We start from the raw sequence: 18,912 nt of genomic DNA on the forward strand, positions 1-18,912 counted from the left end.
AATTCGAGGTCGATGCTCCACTTTTCTTCTCGACGAGGCGGCTCTCGGCTGAAGAAGAGAATGAGCCTCTTCGTGCTTCGCGTTTATGCCGAATGAGTCAGTGAGTCAGTGGCCCCGGCCTCCACAAGGCGAGCGTGCGTGTGTGTGCGTAAGTGCGTGCGCGGAGACGTATGCATACGGGGTCTGTTTCCTTCTCTCTCTCTTTTTTTTCTCCCTCCACAAAGAAGGGAGACTGACTATCTCGGGAGGATTTATGTGCGGGATGATAATGGAACGTGATGAATTAGTTTCGTCGGGGAATATCGAAGGATACATGTATGTATGTGTGGCATGTGTTTCTTTGAAAATATTGTTATCGTTATCTTTCCCCATTTTTATCGCGTACACCTTTTTCTCCGTGACTTAATTTGCTCGATAAGATACTTTTCCAAACATGCGATATGAATGGAATATTTTATGAAGAAGGAAAAGTCAATGAATTTTACGAAATCATTTTATTCTATTTATTACACGTATATGAAAAATTTTTCTGTCTGATGAAACAGCCACAAAAATTATTTTTAAATTTTTCTACTGGTTTTTATTATGTGCAAAAATTATTTGCGAATTTAAGAGAGAGTGTGTGTGATTGATCTATTAGAAGTTAGCCCCCCACTTTTCGAATTAATAAATTTTAACGGTTGTACTGAATTGTGCTAGGTTTGTGCTATATTGTGCTCGAATATTATAACCATAATATGAAAAATACGAAAGAAAATGAAGAAAAACGAATTTTTAGGTCAGCCCCCCACTTTTCGTTTTTTTCAATTTTTGCGATTGTGCTGAATTGTGCTAAGTTGTGCTAACATTGTGCTAAAATATTATTTAAAAAAAATAATAACAAAAAAAGTTACGATGAAAAAATCATTTTTAGATAATATTGATTTTTTTATCATAACTTTTTTTTTAATTATCCGCTGACGATAATATTGCATATCTGAATTGTGCTAGCCTAGCACAAGTCAGCACAACTTTCGGTTTCTCCAGCACAGCGATATCAAGGGCACTTTACTCTTGAGCGCGAGTCCTTGCGCTCGGATTCTATGTCCGTAATTCGGCTTTTCAATTGTCCGATGAAGATAATATTGCATATCTGAGTTGTGCTAGCCTAGCACAAGTCAGCACAACTGTCGATTTCTCCAGCACAGCGATATCAAGGGCACTTTACTCTTGAGCGCGAGTCCTTGCGCTCGGATTCCATGTCCGTAATTCGGCTTTTCAATTGTCCGATGAAGATAATATTGCATATCTGAGTTGTGCTAGCCTAGCACAAGTCAGCACAACTGTCGATTTCTCCAGCACAGCGATATCAAGGGCACTTTACTCTTGAGCGCGAGTCCTTGCGCTCGGATTCCATGTCCGTAATTCGGCTTTTCAATTGTCCGATGAAGATAATATTGCATATCTGAGTTGTGCTAGCCTAGCACAAGTCAGCACAACTGTCGATTTCTCCAGCACAGCGATATCAAGGGCACTTTACTCTTGAGCGCGAGTCCTTGCGCTCGGATTCTATGTCCGTAATTCGGCTTTTCAATTGTCCGATGAAGATAATATTGCATATCTGAGTTGTGCTAGCCTAGCACAAGTCAGCACAACTGTCGATTTCTCCAGCACAGCGATATCAAGGGCACTTTACTCTTGAGCGCGAGTCCTTGCGCTCGGATTCCATGTCCGTAATTCGGCTTTTCAATTGTCCGATGAAGATAATATTGCATATCTGAGTTGTGCTAGCCTAGCACAAGTCAGCACAACTGTCGATTTCTCCAGCACAGGGATATCAAGGGCACTTTACTCTTGAGCGCGAGTCCTTGCGCTCGGATTCTATGTCCGTAATTCGGCTCGCGCTCAAGAGTAAAGTGCCCTTGATATCGCTGTGCTGGAGAAATCGACAGTTGTGCTGACTTGTGCTAGGCTAGCACAACTCAGATATGCAATATTATCTTCATCGGACAATTGAAAAGCCGAATTACGGACATGGAATCCGAGCGCAAGGACTCGCGCTCAAGAGTAAAGTGCCCTTGATATCGCTGTGCTGGAGAAATCGACAGTTGTGCTGACTTGTGCTAGGCTAGCACAACTCAGATATGCAATATTATCTTCATCGGACAATTGAAAAGCCGAATTACGGACATAGAATCCGAGCGCAAGGACTCGCGCTCAAGAGTAAAATGCCCTTGATATCGCTGTGCTGGAGAAACCGAAAGTTGTGCTGACTTGTGCTAGGCTAGCACAATTCAGATATGCAATATTATCGTCAGCGGATAATTAAAAAAAAAGTTATGATAAAAAAATCAATATTATTTAAAAATGATTTTTTCATCGTAACTTTTTTTGTTATTATTTTTTTTAAATAATATTTTAGCACAATGTTAGCACAACTTAGCACAATTCAGCACAATCGCAAAAATTGAAAAAAACGAAAAGTGGGGGGCTGACCTAAAAATTCGTTTTTCTTCATTTTCTTTCGTATTTTTCATATTATGGTTATAATATTCGAGCACAATATAGCACAAACCTAGCACAATTCAGCACAACCGTTAAAATTTATTAATTCGAAAAGTGGGGGGCTAACTTCTAATAGATGTGTGATTGATATTTAAAATAAATCTATTTTTCAATTTTTCATGATACAAGAACTGTTTTGCATATCGGATGTCGATCCTGGATTCGTGTACCAGGAAGATGCGACGATGCAGTTTCGCTTTTAACGGAACGCGCTTATCGAAATTGATTTATTCTCATTGAGAATGTGCAACTCGATCGCGCCGGATCAACCTTGGCCTTGCGCCGCGTGTGTATGCGTGTTTACGCGCCCCCTCCCCCAAATGTTTACAGAATACGCGGATCCGTTATCATCATCACGTCATACGCGCGCGCGCCAGAGTTCATTTACTCCAATTTGTTTATGTTCACCAGAGACGATTCAGCCACGTGTACTGGCCTCGACCTGCTGCACTATCTCGCGTTCGCAGACGTCTACGTATGCGTACGTACGCAGAAAGGACGTCATTGTTGCAAGTACGAGTCATTAGGCTAAAAAATATTTGCTCGATTAGAGTCTTATTTAATTTTTAATAAAGTAATTTATTTCGGCTTCTTGAAGCTCGCAAATTGCGAGCTACTCTAGGCGTATGTTTACGCTTATGAAATTATTGTTAAATTGTTATTATTATGAAATTATTATTATAGATTAGTTTAATCAAAAATATATAAAATTGAAAAAAAATTACAAACATGCTCGATACTAGTAAAAAAATCATCAGTTTCCTGAAATAGTTCTATTAAATCTCATTTCTAAGACTTTTTAATAAAACAAAATTTATTTTTAATATAGACATTTATTTTTGAAATTGCAATTATTTAAAAACAAAATATAAATTTTTTTTGTAAAATGTAAATTTCTTAATAAAACTCCACAGAAGTTATTATAGTGCCAGGAGTTATTGTCATTAATAGGATTTAAAGACTCGATGATTCTAATGATACTTTTGAAGGGAAAGTCTTAAATACGTATATCGCACGCGCTACTGGCCGATCCGAGAGGCGATAGCTCCGTAAAGATCACGATCAAAGATAAACGCTGAATTCCAGCGGCACGAAATAGCGTACGGGCGCACTATTCCGTAATCTGTGTCTTAATTTCTGGCAGCTTTGAAAGCGGCCATCGTCGGTGCGGCCCACAATACCGGGCATTCACGCACTCGCGCTCGCACTCGCGAGCGTACGTGTGTGAGATTAAAGGGCGCCGACACTACGTGTACGAGAGAGAAACTTCCAACACTAATAATACCTACGAGAGGGTGGAGACGCGCGGCGCGAGCACCGCCTTGAAGGCGACCCGTGGAAACTTGTCCACGTACAAGGTGTCCCAGAATCACCGAATGTCTCCGCGCCATCATCGTCAAAGGGAAATTAAAGAGGAAATTAAAAAGGGAAATTAAAAAATTCAATGTATATAAATATAATTTCTTTAAATTTTAATTAAATTTAAAAAATTTTTTAAATACCAGTTTTTGAGAGGGTAAATCAAAATTAATTTTTTTTAGATTTCTTGATAATATGCTAATAGAAATTAAAATATTTTATCTGAATATGAGATATTTTATGAGAGTAACTTATATCTGAGTGTAATAAAATATAGATAATGTATATATAATAAAATGCAAAATTTTTCTATTTCTTTTTTCGGTTCGAAAATTACGAACGGGTGACTAGTTTCTTTTGAAGTTTTCGTTTCAAAGAAGATGAATTCAAAGTTTATCGTAGAATTTGTATAACGATGAGGAGACACGCGGTATTTCTAAGATACTCTGTATACAGTATGAGTCACATGAAACTGGGACAAGCGAAGTCTCTCTTTCCTCAGAAAAGGAAGATGAGAACAGAGTTTAATTCTATTTTTCCTAGAAGTTCATCTGTTCGCCTTGCATCGGGGAGAATGCGGTCTTTCTTCTTTTACGTAAAAACATACACACACGTGTATATGCGAAACTTATTTATAAACGAGGAACTAAAAATTTCTCCATTTTATTCACGTATTTATAGATACATTTTTTTGTCTTGTGCAATAGAATGGTTTAGGATTCTGTCATCGAGTCTCGAGTGAAACTTTTCTTATTTTATTTTTCGGAAGGAAAAGGTGAGGAAAAGCGAAGAAAATGAGTTGTAACGTTTTATTATCCGAGGTCAGAGTCAGTGCAAATGTGAAGTAATCAATTTTATGAGCTTTCCCGCGGTTTCAATTTTTATAAAACGACGGGAAGCTTTCATGCATTCTTGACGCGTGAAAAATCCTAAAGATACCGACCGTCACGCTTTTCCTCAAATTTCGGTTTTGCCGATCCGCAAAGGACAATCGACGAGGAGTGCGCCGGGCACCGATGCGCCTATAAGAGTCGGCCCGTCCCTTTCATCCTTGCTGAAGGATGTACGCCCACACGACCCGACATTGTCGGACGCTTTCATCTTTCGTCCGTCGCGCTTGTCCTCTGTATCTACGGCTCCCGTTGTGCACACGTGTATATATATATATATATATATATATATATATTTGTGGAATCCCGAAATATTAAATAGAGTTGTCGATGCTGTCAATTTTGTGTTACAATCGTTCAAAAATCACGATTTTCGTTCCGTATTCCGAGGCACTGACCACTTCTTTAGAAAGTTTACAACTTCATCCCACAAATTGCGGGACTGGTTCTCCAGGTGGGACTTTTTTCAAGTTTCTTTTCAGAATTTTTTTCGGAAGTTTACATTTACAATTACTTACTAGGAACTTTTCTTAATAATTTATAAACTTTACAGCTTTGCGGAGAGAAGAGCGAAGACTAATTACATGACGATTTTAAAAATAATGTATAATCATAGGAGTCACAAACGAGGATCGAATTATAAGCGGGGAGGGAATATTCGCGATTGTCAACAGTCTTGAAAGCTCGTTATCAAGTCCAATCTTTGGGTTTCCCTTTCGGATAGACGTGGAATTCCTCGGTCGATTAGAGGGCCGGATCAAGTTTCTTGCTACGACACTTTCGAACCGTACCTACCACAAGAACCTCTTCGTTTATCCGGCCGAGCCGCGTGCGTAGCGTACCGCGTGAATTACGTGCACGCGCATACCTAGTATCCTGGAACTCACAATGCGACTAAAAAAAAATTGCTCGAGTCCGCGACGTTTCGTAAAACGTGTTAATTTTCATTTGACATGTCAAATAATTCTCTTCTCTTTCAATTAAAATAAAAATTGATATTTTCATCGAGAAATGAAAAAAAATATTAGCAATTGAAGGGATTTTACAAAGTATTACTATCATTGTTACATATGTTTGTATTACATTAGTACAATTGGCGGATGATAAAGTGTAAAGGAATCGCAACGAAAGTGGGGACGCCCGACAAAGAGAGGAGGATGGGGGCTCGAGTGGTCGATCTCATCAGCCTCGTCTCTCTTTCGAGGAGGAAACACTTGCGAGAGAGACGAGTCGCGAGAGAAGCGAGGCGATCGCCGCCGCCGCGCTTAACGAATTTATGTTACTTGTACTTTTAATGTTTTTTATGGCGCGACACGAGCTGCGCCGAGAGATAGCAGACAGCATAACAGGATCTTATGTCAACGACGGTGGTCTCCGCGCCGCGAGCTTGTAATATGTAGATACTGCCCAACCGCCGGCAGAAACCCCATAAGGCCCGCGGTGCGAGAGACCACTTACGGGAAAAAGGGGGGAACCGTCTTTGTCCCCCTCTTCCTCCTACCTCGTTTCCCTCTCTCGTGTGCTGCCGCGTGTGCGTGTGTATGTGGACGTTATATAGACGTCTCGAGAGCGACTCGTGGCGTCTCGACTTCCTTTTACTTCTTCTTCTTCTTCTTCGTCCTTTCGGTTTCTTTCTCGAAACGGTCGGTGAAAATACCGGTGTGCGCTCTCTCGGTAGTATACAGGGTGTCTCACAATGCGCGACCTTCAGATTCGCGAGTGAACCTTTCAAATGGAATTCGGCAGATTTGCGAATGAATGATTTTCAGAATCGATTTCGCCTTTTGACAATGCGATTGTTTATGTATATTTATGTATTTATATAGCTAAGTCTTGAAATAAAATTCTAAATTGCTGCTTTTCTATTACTAATTTCTCTAATATTAATTACAGAATAATAATAAGTTATCAGATATTTTTCTTCATCTTATTTAATTCTTGAATGCATAAAAATAATTTGTTAAACTTTATATTACAATTTTATATATATAGATATTATCTTTCATTTTTTTTGCTAATATTCGTGATTAAATTCTTTCTTCCAAATGATTTTTAAAGAAACTATTATTTACAACTTCTTGGAAACTGCATTCAAAAGTAATAATGTTATTTTTCAAGAAATAACAAGTTTTAATTTTTCTTTTATCATAGATATCGATCCTCGTTTTACTTTAAGTATCATATATTTTTTGTACAATTTATATTTCACATATACCATATAATATCATATATACATATAAAGAATATTACATGTTATATTTTTAACAGATCTTACTATATTAATTATTAAAAAACATGCTGCGTGTTTCAGTAACATAACTCCAAAACAGCGCAGCTTGGAATACACATGAGATGCATCGGTCTCGTATAACGAATAAAGCGTTACATTATATACTATATAAATTTCCGAGGAAAGCTTAGAGGGCAAAAGTCACGCGGAAACAGAACGTCGGAGCGCGCGTAGCGCGGTGGGCCCCTTCGCGGCGCACCATGTGGCGGACGTGGATTGTCCGCGCGTCTAGAATTACCCCCGGGCTTCGGGGCCCGAGGTCCGTGCAGCCGCAGGTCCGCGCCACGAGAGTTAATTGGCTGGAAAACCTTGCTATCTGATACTCGACGTAGCTACTGCCCCGAGATACGTGGCCCCGCGTAATCCATATTTTCATCTGTCAGCCGTGCAAGCGCGCGCGTATATCGCTCTCTCGAGAGATAACTGTATCTCGCGGTGTGTAAAAGGCGGCGTTAAACGGACGTGACGAGTAAATAAGCGATTTTTTATAGTTCGATCGACGAAGAATATTGCATAGATTTTTTTAAATATAATATATTTAAATATAATATTTAAATATAATTTAAATATTATAATTTTATTTGTAAAAATAAAGACATAAATCAGACAAAATAATTATAATGTATATACGATTAATTATGTATTTGCTGTGTGAGATATAATGAATTATGTTTCAAAATTATTGATCACAGATCGGATAGTGTTTGTCTATTTATTTACCGAACGAGAGAGAAGGAAGAACTAACGAAACTTTGCGTATACACAATCGATTTCTCTCTTTCCTCTTCTTTCTGGATTAGACATCTTCTCTCTCTTTCCAGCTTGAAAGATAGGCATTGTTGCGGGTGGTCCATGGTACATATTGTCAGAGCGGCCACCAGGTAGTGTGGCAGCATTGCCGCTCGCAATGTTGCAAGCGTGGCTTTCCCTTCCTCCCTCCTCATCCCTTTGTAAGGTTCCGGCTTGTTGTATGATCATTTCTCTCTTCATATTGGTTATTTCTCTCTCTCTCTCTCTTTCTCTATTCTTTTCTTTCTCTCTCTTTTGACTTTAAGCCTGACTCTAAAAGCTCGAACCATTATCCTCAATCACCGTTCTCTCTCCTTTGGTTTCTCTTTTTTTTCTATTATGTTTCTTTTCTATTTTTCTCCTTTCTATTTTTTCGCCACTTGTCATTCTACAAATAAACATTACGAATTCAATATCCTCGATGCAGTTTTGTCCTCACTCTTGCGTTGGTGACGAGTCTGCATTCACTGATTTTTCTCGGAAACCGACTGTATCTGTTCTTATTTTGCGTATCGCTGTCGGAATTATCCTGGGATACAAAAGTCTTACTAAAATCAGACGACTTTATAAAGCTTATTTTGAAAGAGATATAATGGATATTTGCAGTTTTTTAAATATAAATTTAAAGCTCCTGATTTTGCTGGCTGAAATTATATCGACGTTAGAAGAGAAATATCATGAATTTCTTGCTTATCATCGCTCGAATTGGACAAGTATTTAATCGATATATCCGAGAGAACATAATGATTTTTATATAAGAATACACAAGAGTACATTACAATTTTTCTATATGCAACATTTACAAATTTTCAATCTTTTTTTCATTTCAGGGGAAGGCGGAGGGTCAGAGGTCAGTGGTGTGGATCAGGGCGCGACTACAAGATCAGCTAAGTCAACTGGGTTACTTCCTGCAGAGGCATGCCGGAAAAGTGCTCTTCGTGGCCATCCTCGCTTTGGCCACATTCTGTGTCGCCCTCAAGTCCGTGCAAGTCAATAGTAAGGTGGATCAGTTGTGGGTGCAAGGTAAGTGATCATTGCACTTGCGTATTTTATTCTTCAAGAGCGCATCGTTTCGCTCATCTTTAACGATCAAAGTGATACAGTAGAAGCTCCGCGTGTTACTTTCTGTCGTAAAGATGTGTGAAATGTGTAGAGAGATGAAGATCACAGGAATAAAAAATATATAAGAAATGAGAAAATTTTCTTTTGTAATAAAATTTACACATTTTATTTATAATTTTACTAATCTCTCTATAAATAAGTGAATTGACGGTCACACATTGTATGACACTTGACTGAAATGCATCAAGAAAATGTGAAACAACGGAAAGAAACGAATCGTGGAAGAGCATCGGATCGATTATCCCCGAACGGGGGAAGCTTGATTTTGTCTCTTCACTCGCCAGAAGCGCGATCGTAAATTTTCACGGCGCGCGGCGTGGAAAAGCAAGCGAGCGAGCGAGCAGAAGCAAGAAAGATAGAGTGAGTAAATCGTCTGCATGGAGGAGGAGGGGGAGGGAAAAGAGGAAAAAAGGAGGATACGCGTTGCGCTGGCAAAAAGAGGGAAACGACTCGAGCGGAATCTCTTTCCCACCACGCGCTACATTAGTTGCACGCTGGGTGGCCCCTCTATATTTACCCATGGCCCGAACGTTAATTCGAACACCCGTTGCTAACTTATATATGACGGCGTGAACGAGAACGACTGAAGGCAAAATTTCGGAGCGTTTTTACTTCTCTTCCATATCCCTTAATCTATCGTACGTTAAATTCTAAACCTGTCCATGTTTTATCAATACTCTATATATGTTGGAAGTTCCCTGCATTAATATTGTTATATAAAATTCTGCGGGAAATCATGTGGTTTCCATGTGATGAGATAAACGATAAAGCTGGGAAACAAATAAAAATCTCATATTTTATAGACATTCATTGTGAGAATTTACTAATTTTCTCGAAAAAAAACTACTTTTTATAAATTATTTTATTTTTTTTATTTTACGTATCACATGCAAAATTACTACGTACGATTCTAATAATTCTTCAAGTACCAAATACACAATTATTTTGGATGGCAGAGAAATTTTATTCAATAAAATATTAATTCATATATTAATGTAGCGAATTATAAATAAAGTGATAACGTCGAGAAAAATTATTTGTGAATAAAAATTTTTTTATTATTTGATAGGATATGATATAAAGATTTGATTAGTTTTCGTGAAATTGAGATGTGCTCCTTATACTTGAGATGAATTTCTCGTTAACGAACATTCGCGCCACAAATTGACAGAACATTCCGTTCTCTCGTCGGGGCTATAGAGAGATGTTGCCTTGTTGATGTCACGGGTAACTGTATATAGAGATTTCTTTCGTTGCGCTCGACTTGGCACGAAGAAACGCCAAGTCGTGTCCCGGTTTTCGATCGGAGGGAAGATATTACCTCGGACCTCCTAGATCGTGTCTTCCGAGGACTAATACCTCGAGCGAACGTTCCGTGACATTTGACCCTGTGAAACTTCACACCCGAGACAAGTGTTTTTCTCACCGGTATTTATTCTCCCGATAATAATAACGGAAAATGACGAATCCGCATAAAAATCATTCGATCGCAAAGCGTATAAAATTGAGAAGGCTTTAAGGAAGAACTGGATAAATCAGTTACGGCAAAAATTAATAAATCTAATACATTTCGAGATTAATAAATTTGACATTGTTTTTAATCTTTTACAATATAAAATTAATAATTAATTTGTGTGAATTAAAGTAAATATTTGTCTTGTAGAATGTAATTTAATTTCAAAATATATAATTCGTAAATGTTATCTAACATTTTTATTAAATTTTTTAAAATAATTTTTAACTGCACGACACAAAAATTCATGGAAATAAAAATTTTTATTCTATAGAAAGCAAATTTTTATTTTAACTCTCAAATTAATTATTAATTTTATATTTCTAAAAGGCTAAAAATGCTTATTTATTAGATTTATTAACTTTTATCATAACTGATTCTCGTCCAGTTCTTTCTTAAGTAATTTCCATAATGTCCTTCAATTTTTCTTTTCAATTCGAAACATTCTAAGAATTTGAGTTTTTAAATAAGAAATGTTTAGTTGCACACATTATTATAGAGAGTAAATTTCAATATTATTGTTAAAACATATTTGCTTGGAAATTAATAAATTAGAGAGGATTAATAAATCGAAGGATATTTTTTCCCGGACGATGACGAATACTTTGACTTTATAAAAATTGTCCAGCAGCTCGTTTCTCTCGGAAGCACACTTCGCGCATAAAAGTACCATTCTTTTCCACCTTTCACGATCGACGATCGTTGAACGATCGGTATGCGCCGATCAGTTCCCGCAACTACGAAAGTCGCAACCCGATCGCCGTCGGCAATCACGGCGATAAACCCGCCGCTGTTAAGGATTTATAAGGATCGTTAAAGGAGGCGCGGAACGCGTTGGATTTGCGATCTTGGCCCGAGGCTCGATCTTCGTCTTTCGATATTTTTCTTTTTCTTCTTCTTTGCCATTGTACGATTGCGCTGCTTAACGTTTACAATCTTCGAAGAATTTGTATTATTTTAATATTGCATAATATAACACGTGTGTGTGTCATTCTGTTGCGTGACTTCTTCGGAAATAGCGTAAAATAATGTGGAATTATGTATCAGACACTTGACTTGATAAAATACGATTTAATCTCCAATTAAATTTAATCTTCAAATAGAAATTTAATACCTAAGAGCAGCGTTTAAAAAATATAGTATAAAATTCTTGAAAAAAATATTTTAAAAAATGTATATTCTCGTGAAGGACTAGGTACTAGTACCTTAGAATTTCTTTATACACACAAAAAGTACAATATATTATATCTTTATAAAAAAGTACGATATATTAATAATGTATAATATTCAGAACAAAATATGATACGAATTTTAATGACTTGAAATCGCAAATCAATGATCTCAAATAAAGATATACAATTCTCCTTGGCAATAAAGCGACGAAACATTTCGATAGTAGTGCATAAAATTGGCGTCGAGTAAATAATATTTGCAATCGGCGCCCGAGGGCTCAATCATTTTCCGATTATTTTCTCTCGTTGTACGGCAGCGATTTAAATCATCCCTCGTTGCGAAAGGGCCCAATCGTCGTCACCCATTCCGGACGCGCGCGGCTCGTGGCGCTCGATCGGCCCTTCTGACAATGAGAAGACTGCGCCCGCATGTTCCGACCGAATACGACAACGCAAGTCACCTCACGGATATCCGGTATCGGATAGAGACTCGCGCGCGCGCGCGCACATCGCCGTCTCGTGGGCCCCTGCCTTCGCTGGAGGTGCTGTATCCATTTAACGTCGCGTCGCATAATTCTTCCGCCACTTTCCTCATCTCGGTATCTCGGTAAATAATCCAAGCGTGACAGACGAGACGTACTCTCCTCGAGAATGTGATCCTTAAGTGGGAGATACACGTTGAACTTTCACAGAACTCAGATAATATTACGGCGAAAGAGACGGTACAACTCGTGCATAATCATCTAAATTTTCGTAACTAAAATATTTCGGTATTTTAATATTCTTTAAAATAGTAATTGTTGATTATAATATCGGATAGATATTTAATTTCGAGTTGTATTATGACAAAAATTTTCACGAAAAAAATCTTCGAACGACTTTGTCGAGATACGGAAAGAGATAATTCATAATCGAAGGAGCACTCCCTGACGCATTTCGGCGTCGAACACGAGGTCGTCTGTTGCTCAAGGGAGCCGAGCAACGAGATCGGTGAATGCAACTGCAACTCCGGCGCTGCAAAGTACGATCGGCTTTCAATCACCTGCTCACTCGTACCTATACCTATACGAGCACTTCCTTTCGTTCCGAATTCTTTGTGCTGCTCTCGATTCGAGAGGAACGGTGCAACGGGTTTGGGTTTCTGATGTTGTATAACGAAAACATACAATATCGTCTTTACTGGTGAAAATCATAGAAAATAAAAGAATTTGAATAGATATCGATAAAAAAGAGAAAAATATTCTGAAAATAAAAGAATTACGTTTTCTATTAAATGCACTTTTTTATTGTGCTACCTCTCAAAAAAATGGAATATTGAAAAACATAAATATTAGACTATGTGAAGTATTCAATATAAGTATTACGAGTATCGAGATACGAGAATGTAAAAATATATTGTTTACCTTGGTAATTAATGAATTGTTTACGCTTGTTCGAAGAAGAATATTCTCATTTTGACTTGTAAAATTTGTGAATTTCACAATACACAGACGCGATTACCGGAAGGTTAAGCAGAAACGTGAATGGCACACGCGCTAATATATCCGTTCTCTTCTTTTTCTCCACTCGGACAACTGCGTGTGGCGGGAAGCGTTTAGCATTCACAGAGGGGAGACTGGAGAACAGTACGATGGAAAAAGACGAGAATAGCTTATTTTACCTCCATCTCGAATAAGAGAGCAACAATACGTACAGGACGTTTCAAGAAAGATTCACTTTCCGAAAATGTACGAAAAATTTATTATTTACTTCCGGAATATTTATAGCACTCTTAATCACGCAAAAAGCGGAAAATTAATCTATCTGATTTTTTTCAAGGAATCAAAATTAAATTAATTTAATTCCTCGTGTGTGGCAAAAATTAATTATTTATATCAAGTTCATATTTTTGTTCTTTAAAGATTCGAATTTAATAAAAAAATATTATATTGTTTCTCGATTTTGCATATTATTTTCTTTATTTATTATTTTATTATAATTAGTTATTTTGTCCTAAATAAATATAAGCGCGAATAAATATTCGAAAACATAAGAAAGAAAAAGAAAGATACAAAATGATAAAAATGAATAAATAAGCTCGGAAAAGCAAGTAAATGTCCGGTAATTATATTCTCTTCCCTGATATTACCGTCCATTACATAATTAATTTTCTCTTACATAGTAAACATATCTCTTATTTGTAAACTCGACCTTATCATATAGAGAACTTCTTGTAGTTACGAAAGATTGCAACCTATAAATTACAATTTCTTCATAACACGTTCATTACAGACATCTCTCATAACACATTCATTAGGACATAATTTGCATTCACTGCCGTTAACTATAGGATGTAAGGTCGAAATGAGAAAACTAGGAGACACTCGTCAACCGGTCTCGTCTCGAGTGCTTTAATATATGACTTAATCCAGAATTAGAGCCGATGCGAAGAAATTATACAGCGAGCGACTCGACACGCCGCGCCGAACAAAATTATTCGCATATCGGCGCGCTCGAGCACATACAGGGTGTCGCATATCACGTCAACTTTCATCTTTTCAACCTCCCCTCTTTCATCTTCAAAGAGGTAAAATTTAAGAATACAAAATACCAGGATCAGAATTAAAATTATTCTCCTCTGTCATATTTGATTTCCGGCAGTCGCTTCCGATTATAAAATCGGGTGTTCACTAATCATGCCTCCTAATTAAAAAAAAAAATACTTTGCATATATTACGTAGTCGATCGGCGGGTCTCGATATTTGTGATCCGTGCGACATTGGCACACGCACGCGCGTGGACCGCTACACGTGCAACAATGTGCAGCGAGTAAACAGAAGATGAGATCCTCTGTTTATACGGCCGGTCGGTCGGCCGTCCGTCCGTCCGTTCGTCCGTCGGTGCAACAACAACAGATTCCTGGTGGGTCTTTGGACGACGGTCTCTTCCAGCTCACTCTCGCCAGACCCTTCTCGCTCCATTCTCCTCTCGTATGCTCTTTTTCTTTCTCCCGATCTCCCTCGGAGATCGTCTGCCTCTCTCACCTCTCTCTCGCCCACTGGAAGGCATGGAGGCCTAATGAAGATGTAAGCACTCGGGCCGGCCCTCTCGTGCACGGTCGTGCTTTCGTCCTCCGTCCGTCCTTGTCGCACTAGCACGACAAGGCGGCTTCCTTGGCCCTGTACAGGTCGTTCCAAGTGCGTCAAGTTGATGGGGCTACTTTTCTAGTTCCTGATCTCCGATAAATTATCTCGAGATTAGCTCGATTTTCTGCGACATGTTTAACTAATTAATAATATATAAATCGAGATTTTACATGTATAATTTGTGATTTTAATAATATTCATTTATCTCTTGGTCGCTTTGCTTTATCTAATTTTATTCTTGGTATAGAACACTCTTGTCTCCGCTTAATGTATTCCATTGATTTCTTGTAGATGAAGTAGATAAGAATAACGTATGTATTTGGTTAAAGTGAATTAATCTAACAATATTATCGAATTTCTATCTCTTCGCAGTTTAATCGGACGCTTAATAGACTCGTGAGATTTATTACAAAGTCTAGTAATACTTTTGAAAGTCTTTGACATTCGGACTTGTAATCCTCTCGGGTTTCAATGGGATTCAGATTCGCCATCGTCTATTGTAGAAGGACAATGTAAACAATCTTTGAACACAGTAGGGGTTGTTTACCAAGCTGTTAAGGAATACAAGATTATTATCCGAGAACCGATCAAAGTAAACAGATTTATTTTACTCTAAAATAATAGTTATTTAGATCATGTCAATTGAGATTTTCTTAATAATAATTGCAAACATATGCAAACATAGCATTTTGATGAAATCAAAAGACAAATAATCGTGTAAATAAGCTGACTTTACAAGTAAATTGTTAGCTATACTGAAATTCGGCAGATCGAGTATATTGAATAAATCGAAAAATTTAAATTTTTAACAAATAATCTACATACGATGTACTGTATGTGTATATATGAGAGAAAAATGCGAAAAAAGTTTGATACGCAAGAAAGGCAGTTATCAATGACCGATATTCATTGATCTATTATTCAACTCGATCTTGCGATCTTGATACATATACGCTCCGTTATTAATGAGATAAACAGATCGTATATGAAATAATAAATCAAAACTATAGAATAATACACGAGACTTTATTTTTCGAGAAAATCATGTTTAGGGATTTCACCATTTCTTTTTTCCATATTAAGCTTGCATGATTTTCAACAGATTAATAAACTCGTTTCTTGATAACAGCTATCGAATATGGAAGCACATATGCATAATATTGTGTTTAAAAAAAATGAAATAAATGACGATTACGACATTTCAAATAACTCATTCAGGATTTTTTATTATTTCTTTTAAATTGAATATTAAATTTTGCATTTATAATTTGAGAAAAGTTTATTCTGTCTTCTTTATTTCTTCGTGTCGCAACAAAGCTGTAAGCTTAAGCTATGAAAATACATTAATCTATTATTATGCACGTAACTTCTTTTCATTCTTCATCAGCTGTCATAGCTTCAAAGTCACAATATAAATGCTCTCATTTCTAAATTTAAAAAAGCCGTAAATTTATATAATAAATTTATAATAAACTTAATAATATATTTATAATAAATTTTTCACTTAAATTTTCTTTACGTTTTGCAAATTCCTTGCAAATTGTTTTGCAAAACAATCTAGATTAAATAATATTTTCGAGATGAAATAAGTCTCTTTTTCGTCGAATTTTCCGCGAAATGTTTATGGATGAATGGCCGGTACTGTACGCGATTGATACGCGCCGATGACGGATAATAGAGAGGAGTCATGCGGGACGGAGAAAGGAAGCGTGAGAGGGTGGATCGGCTACTCGGTATAGGAACTCTCCTGTGGCCCCTTTAACCGACTATTCCTGACGGAGTGTCGAGAGAGCGGCGGAGAAGCGAGCGACGACGATTGTGAGCGGCGCGGAAGGGGTCGGTCGGCAAAGGGGGCGAGCACCGGGCCCCGCGACGAAGCTGACTCTCCGGCTCGGCTCGACTCTCCGGAGAGAAGATCCGAGAGACTCGGCTCAGGCACGCAGACCCCACCGCTGCTTGGCTGGCTGGCTGGGTTGGCCTGGCGTACAGAGAGAGCCCACCGGGCCACCCACCGCGACCATTCACCGGAACCGAGCCCCATCCATTCCCAGTGACTCTCATCTGGCCGCGGTAGAGACCCGCGGCCATAAGAGATCCAAATAAGCAAGACCAGGGGAGAGTCGATTTGCTATCCGCAAGATGCATTAGGAGAAATAATTGAGAAAATTTTTTGTTGTTATAAATTGACGTATATTCGTATGTAATAATAATTTCATATATTTTTTTCACTTATATTTATTTTTTCGTCAAAATCGCGATTTGAAAATCAAAACTTCTTCATATATTATATGATTGCAAATTTTCAAAAGCTAAAAATTTTGGAAACGATTAAATAATCAAGACGTTTGAATTATCCTGGTTCATCCTACGTATGTGCATATAAAATTCACTGACATTTGAATTCTGTTTGCGCGGTTACAGGAATGCAACAAGTGCTGTTCCCATTTCATGTTATGCTGAACGTGTAGCTATAAAATGTTTTTTTTTTCTTGTTTTTTCTGGCGCAAGTAACTCGGATGGTTTGCCATTTCCTGCATTCGACGATTACAGCTGGCATAAGAATTTTAAGTACAGTAGTCTTGATTGTTTAATATGTATTTGTGAGTATATTTCAAATCATATAAATTATTTATAATATATTATAAGAAAAAAAATATATATATAAAATATATATTAATATTTTTACAAAAATTAAGCAGCGTATATTTATAAGAAGAGACAAATTGTTATAATATCCATTTCAAGTAAATCAATACGATTTTGTTATAAACAAGAAATAAGTGACAATTTTGCATAGTTTTCTAAAATAAGACACGCGCGACAAATCGAGTGAGAAATAGGACAAAATAAATCTCTTCATCTGCTAATTATCTCAATTAACGCGATTAATAAATTTTTGAACTCGTGTTTTATGGGCTTTCTTCGCCAGCCGATATTCGACGAAATTTTGTTATATAGGAAATGAGAAATTGTACGCCTGGAAGAACCGTCCATTAATCTCACGAAAAGGAAAACGAGCGTGCACGCTCTTCTCGCAGGAATTTCTAAGCATTTCCTCCGGAGGACTCGAAACGCGGCAACAGCAGTCAGCTGAGGCGTGTCGCAAGAACAAGGACCCCTAACGAGACTGCGGCCACGTGGTTCTTACATTTTCACACGCCATAAAGCTGTCCGCACTTACGCCGGAGATGAATAGATCCGACTCTGACAAACCATCGATCTGAAATAATAATTGAGATAATAGCTGCGCGGAGAGTATTTCAGGACCGGATGGCATATCTTACATCCTCATCTCTTACATGAAATATTTTTATTGCTCATAATTTTCGAATTGCGTTGGAGTTGTTTTTGAGTTACTTTTTTTTATTTTTCTTCGAAAAATAAATATGACTAATATATTAAATTAATATAATAAATTGATAAAGATATGGCTCTTGAATTTTTCTCGTGAAAATTTTACAATTGTTGTGCACGATTTAAAAGAAAATTTTGAAAACATTTTTGCAAATTTCTGTCTGCGTTAAATATCCAAATATTTAATATACAATTATTACATTAAATATACAATTATAATTTTAATAATACGTGGAATGTACAAAAACGCAAATGAATCAAAAACTATTTGTGTTATTAAAATAAATGTGATAGATAAATCTTGTTCGTGTAAAAATGTTGCAAATTATTAAAATTAATCTGATTGAATTAACGATTGTATCGATTCTGACGATATCGATTTAAACTAATTAACATTTAAACATACAAGGCAAGAGAAACGAGAAGGATGAAAAAAGAAAAGTTCGCGAAGTATACGTATACAAATGAGGGAATCTGCGTGCACCTGCACTCACATTCCCCCTCTTCAAAAGAGAGACGTAGAGGAGGGCGCTCTCGTTATCCTCTTCCTGGAGAACTTTCGAAACCTCCGATCTCGCACATATATCGATCTCGCAATCCCAGTGGTCGAGCTGGGAATCGTTATTCCCAACCTAATAGAGCTCTTTCTTGAACCGCAATTGGAAGATGCGATCGTTAAGCTCCACGATATCGCATTAACGTCGATGACTGACCCCCGGTCTGACCCTGAAAGAGAAAGAGAGAGAAATCCTCT

General features: G+C 37.5%; 1 protein-coding gene across 3 annotated transcripts in view; it reads left to right on the plus strand.

Moving 5' to 3' along the window:
• The window catches only part of LOC105250911 (protein patched), a 37,958-nt gene that overhangs the window by 4,273 nt on the left and 14,773 nt on the right, over nt 1-18,912 (plus strand). For all 3 annotated transcript variants that reach the window (XM_011257280.3, XM_025408637.1, XM_011257279.3), the window contains exon 2: nt 8,703-8,895. In XM_011257280.3, coding sequence (XP_011255582.1) covers nt 8,703-8,895 — 193 coding nt within the window. The remainder of the gene's footprint in view (nt 1-8,702; nt 8,896-18,912) is intronic.

Source organism: Camponotus floridanus, unplaced genomic scaffold, assembly GCF_003227725.1.
Source record: "Camponotus floridanus strain SB8 unplaced genomic scaffold, Cflo_v7.5 scaffold22, whole genome shotgun sequence".
Lineage (NCBI taxonomy): Eukaryota > Metazoa > Arthropoda > Insecta > Hymenoptera > Formicidae > Camponotus > Camponotus floridanus.